The 5,456-nt window shown below is 22.8% G+C and overlaps 2 protein-coding genes across 2 annotated transcripts; both read right to left on the bottom strand.

The window, feature by feature from the left end:
• Window positions 1-831: 831 nt before the first annotated feature.
• On the bottom strand, window positions 832-2,328 carry EHI_181400 (uncharacterized protein; the record flags this gene model as incomplete). The annotated part of the gene is made up of 1 exon (XM_652094.2): window positions 832-2,328. The coding sequence occupies one exon, from the start codon at window positions 2,326-2,328 to the stop codon at window positions 832-834; it is 1,497 nt and encodes a 498-aa protein (XP_657186.2).
• A 996-nt stretch (window positions 2,329-3,324) lies between these two features.
• EHI_181390 (uncharacterized protein) lies at window positions 3,325-3,936 on the bottom strand (the record flags this gene model as incomplete). The annotated part of the gene is made up of 1 exon (XM_644568.1): window positions 3,325-3,936. One exon carries the CDS (start codon window positions 3,934-3,936, stop codon window positions 3,325-3,327), a length of 612 nt encoding a protein of 203 aa, XP_649660.1.
• Window positions 3,937-5,456: the final 1,520 nt, after the last annotated feature.

The raw sequence follows: 5,456 nt of genomic DNA, 5'->3' as shown, positions 1-5,456 counted from the left end.
ACGAAAGTGCAAAATAATATAAATAAGAGAGTGATTTAATGATGTCTAAAATGTGAGGTTTTCAGTGTAATGAACCAAATATCCAAATTTATTTTTTTAATAATTGTAAAGGAGTTAAGAAATGTGTTGTTAATGAGTTATGTTTATTGATTATTGGTTTTACCAATTAATAGGAATTTCTGTTAAATTGGTTGATGACAAACACTAAACAACAAAATAAAATTATTGTGTACCCACAGCCAACTTGAATATTATACATAACTCATTTCTTGTTAAGGACCAAGTCAGACTAATACAAAAAAGATAATTCATTGTTTTGTCCATTCATTAACTATTAAATTACTGTTCTTTTATGCTTCAATAAGTCTTATTAAAATAGTCTAATGCCAGACATATGGATTTGTAAATCATAATCATTTTAATATTTAACAAAATGAGTTGGAACTAATTCAATAAATAATTCAATCAATGATGCTATGTTAATAAACAAGGAAAAAGAATTGATTGAATGAATGAATAACTTTTCTTTTGAAGAATGAGGATTAAATGAAGATGTACAATGAGTTAGTAGTTCGATATGAATTTAATACTATCCTATTTAATGATGAAGGTATATAATAATTATTCATTAAAACTAACTCATAAGAGACGAATAATTTCATACTGATTCATTCATTTTCACATAATAAAATTGGTCATAAACAAAAGAGGTTCTTATTTGGTTTATTGTTTTAATTATAAAGAAGAATTGATGTTATTTGGAGTGCTAATCATTTGGTTCATCGTCTGATGTTCTTTTAAAAAGACAAATGATAAAACATTAAAACTATCTCAAAGAATAAATTGAGTAATATATTTATCATTAGTCTCATAATCAATATCTCTATTTTCATCTTCACACCTTTTAAACATAGTGCATATTGTTTGACAATTGTGGTTTGCAATAAAAATGTTTTTTACTGTATCAAACTCATCAGAATATTGAATGAAATAATATTTACTTGGTTTACTATGAATAACTTCTGCTTTAATTATCGTATATTCATTATTTGTTAGTATAACAAATACATTTTTCATAATCATCAAATCACTAATACTTTCTGTGGTTTGACACCACAGAAAATGGTTGAATGCTTCTATACTTAAAATACCTCCAGAAACATCCATATTTTTTATTCCTGACGTATCTCTAATTCCACTTCCTTCCTCATTGATTGCTTGAATCAATTGTGTTTCTGCTTCTTCATGATAGATTTCAATTATCATTTTTTCTTTTTTATCAATGAAAGCCTTCACTTCTTTAAGTAGGAATATGTCTCCTTGAATCATTTGATTTGTTACAACAAACATCTGACTTCCTTCACACTTCACTCGTTTCATTCGATGTACCTTCTCGTCTTTAAGTTGATTATTATACATGTCAACATATTTATTGTATTGTTCTGATGCTTTGACTAATAGTCCAATGGAGTCAAGATAATCCAAATAACTTTCATTATAAAAATATTCACTTTTTTTGTATTGTTTGATTATAATAGGAATGTCATTGTTATCAACCTTCAGATTTCCTTTGATAGCAATTCTTTTTCCTTTATCACTGATAATGTTCTTCATTGTAACTTGACATGGTGTAACTTTGTATTGTTTTGTTCTACTTGCAAATATTCTCATCTTCTCATATTCCTCAAATATTGGAGTGATAAGAACTCCTTCGAGGTTTGTAACTTCCTCCATATAATTTCCTAGTGTGTATGATGAGGGAATTAGTCCATTTTGAAGTATTGCTAAATCATTATAATTTAGCATTACAAATGGATCATCATAGTGTTTAGTAGGAGAAATGCATTGGAAAATAAAATATGGTTTTTGATTGAGATTGTTAATGATAGTGTTTTTCATTTGATCGTTAATTTCATAATGATAGGAGTATTGCAATACTAAATCACATTTAGGGGGTATTTTTGTTAGTGTAAATTGAATAGTTGGAAAAATGTAACTAAAGAACCTTTGTTCTGGATAAACTTGAATGCTTTGTTTTATTATTTCAATAAAATTATCAAATGACTTTCCTTGACAAATTATTTTTTCTGTTTGTTTCTCTTGATATGTCATGAGAGTATAACTTGACTCTTTACCAATTCCTTTCAAATACAAATCAATTAGTTCAAGTTGTTTACTAATTGTTTCTCCCATACTAACTATTTTTTCATGTTGTTGTAGAATGACAAGGATTTCTGTTGGTTTTGTAGTTCTAATATAATCAACTAATTTTCTTGTTCTTGACATTGCTTCATCGTTATCAGTGAATTCTGTGATTGATTTAATCATTATAATTCTTTTTTCACTCTCATTTAACTCTTCAAAACTAACTTTTTTAGAATTAATTGTAGTGCTACTTTGAATCATGTATTTTTCTTATTTCGATTTTTTAGTTCTTTTTTTCTTTTATTACTCAATCAGATTTATTGAATCATTTTCATTCAGTATTTCTTTGTATTTGTTTTATATCTATAACTTATTTATTCATTTGTTTATTGTTATTTTCACTTGAATTGTATTGATTTATTGAATTAATTCACTATGTTTTGAGTTTCATAACTGATAAACAAAAACATTTACTCATCATCTAATAACTCATAAACACATACAAACTGTTGTTGTAATTTATTGTCATTGTTTTTTTTGTTGAACATACTTAGTTTTGTATTTTGATACTAGCCAAAATAGACTATGTAATATGTCATATTCATTAAAATTTATAATGTTAACTGATATACAATTTAATACAACAAAGTTACTATGTAATTACTATTCAAGTTAACAAGAATTTTGAAAATCTTCATTCAATGAAGACATTAATTTATATTTCATAAGTGAATGAATGAAACAAATGTTTATGATTCTAATAAATGATTAAAAGTGTAATTAATAATGATAAATATCACTTCAAATCTAATTTAATTAAACACCATACAAAATAAATAAAATTGAACATTGTCAAACAATTAATTTGAATATTCAATTAACAAGTAAATGAAATGTGAATAGAAAGATGGAATAACCAAGTATGTTATAGACTAAAAAGTTAATTTTTGATTTATTTAGAATAATACAATTAAAAATAACTGTAAAACAATAAAAGACACACAAATTTCATTCGATTGTAATGAAAATAAGAGAGTTACTATTAACAAGTATTTTATAATGTCTCATATAGAAACAGTTGATGAAATACAAATCAAAACAATAAGATAAGATAAGAAATAAAAAATAAAATAAAATAAAAATATCATTAAACCATAAAATGAAAGATATAATAAATTATTAATCATCTTTTTGTTTTAATAAATGAGTACTTGCATTTAAAGTAAACATATAATCAGCATATCGAGTGTAGAATATTTGAGAAATGTATTTTCCTCTTTTTATTTTTTGTGCAGTAGTTAGTTTATTATGGTCTCTAACTCCAAAAAATTTCAAAATTGAATTGAAAATCAAAGGAATTGGAATGAAATGATTCAACAAACTGAATGCAGAAACAATAACAATACAAACAGGGAAGAAATCATTGAAACTATTTTGACCAAAGAATGGAATATCTTCCATTGAAGACATTACTGATTGAAAAGCAGTTTGTGTCCCATTGAAATGAACGCCATCAAATTTGATCATATGAAGAATATTTAATGCTAAAGGTGCACATAAACGACATAAATATGCTGCAGAAAAAAGCATTGACCCAGGATCAGATAAACGATTATTAAATAATTGATAATAATCAAATAATTTCATTGATATTAATGTTTGATAAACACACCAAGCAATATAAATAACAAAAACAGTAATTACAATAAGTAAAAAGGCACAAAAATTAGCAATGAAAAATGCATCTAAATAATTTACAAAAATGAAAAAAGATGCAAAAATATTTTGCATCCATAGAATTTTCCATTTATTATATTTTGCTCCTAAAAAAAATAAAAAATAAAAAATATGATAAATACAGAATATGTAAATATTTATGTTTATATTTTATAATCATTTATATTCATTTTGTATGAAATATTAATGAAATAGATTATTTGATGAATCATAATTATTTTTATTATTTTTATTATTTTATTTATATGTTATTTATCTATCGTATTTTTATATATATTTCTCTGTTTATATTATTTATATCATTGTATTCTTCTTATTATCTATATATTATTATATTATTCTTATTTTATGTTTTTTATGTTTATATTCTTTAGATTTTCTTATTGTTATTCTTTTCTATTTAGTTGTATTTTATTATTTGAATATTCATCCTTATCATTTTTATATTATTATCATTTATATCTATTTTCATTTTATATTTATTCTCTTTTGTTTTATCTTTTATCTTTTATATTTTATACTTGTTATTTATTATTATATCATTGATTATCATTTCTCCTTTTATTTATCATTTATTCTTATTATTCTTTTGTTTTATATTCTATCTATGTTATATATTCATATCATTTTCATTTATATTTTATCACTTATTATATGTTATAATAACATAACACATATGATTGATTATATAATAAATATCATGATGAAATTATACATATAAATAATAAACATAAAAAAGAGTAAAATATTTTTCATTAATAAAATATTGTTAATCATTTTACATCATTAAATTAGATACTTTTTATTGAATATTTCTAATTTTTACAATAAAAATACACTTTTTATTTCTTCTTTTCTTCTTTTATTATCTATTCTATTTTATTACTTTTTATATTCTTTCTTTTTATCTTCTTCTACTTTCTTTATCTTCTTTCATCATTTTCTTTTTATTCTTTTTATATCTTTCTTTACTCTTTTCTCTTATTTGATTTTTTCTTTGACAATAAATTCCATTTTCATCAATTTTTATAGTTTCTGATTTTCATTTTATTAGTTTTGAATAATTATTATAACAATATTCAATAATGTGAATTTAAATAATACTTCGTTTATCATTTATAATTCTTCAATTCTGTTGTTTATTAATTTTATTTCACTCATCATTATTTTCTAATATGTTCATGTAGATGAAACTCGAAGACAACATTTCAGAAACACCATATAATCATTCAAATGAATACAATATTCAAAACACAAGCTGTTTTCTGTCTCTGATGTTTCCTTTAGTGAGACAATGTTCGTTCAAGAGTAATTGATTGTTATTGACCAATATTTATTATGCATAATTATTAAGGAAATTTGTTTGCTTCAGTATATATTATTATGGATGTATTATTTATTAAGACATAACACCTTGCAAAATACTTCTCCACATTTTATTTGATTTTAGTTTTGTCTTATTTCGTACTTATTTTGTTCTTTTTACATGTAACAACTTCTCAGTCAATATACTCAGATTCTAAATTATATCAATTCATTTTTTCTCTTTTGAATTGTCAATTCGACAAGTTATA

This window comes from Entamoeba histolytica, genomic scaffold (assembly GCF_000208925.1).
Source record: "Entamoeba histolytica HM-1:IMSS scf_1104750519051 genomic scaffold, whole genome shotgun sequence".
Taxonomy (NCBI): Eukaryota; Evosea; order Mastigamoebida; family Endamoebidae; genus Entamoeba; species Entamoeba histolytica.
The sequence above is the reverse complement of the archived record's forward strand: the minus strand, read 5'-3'. Positions and strand labels throughout refer to the sequence as shown.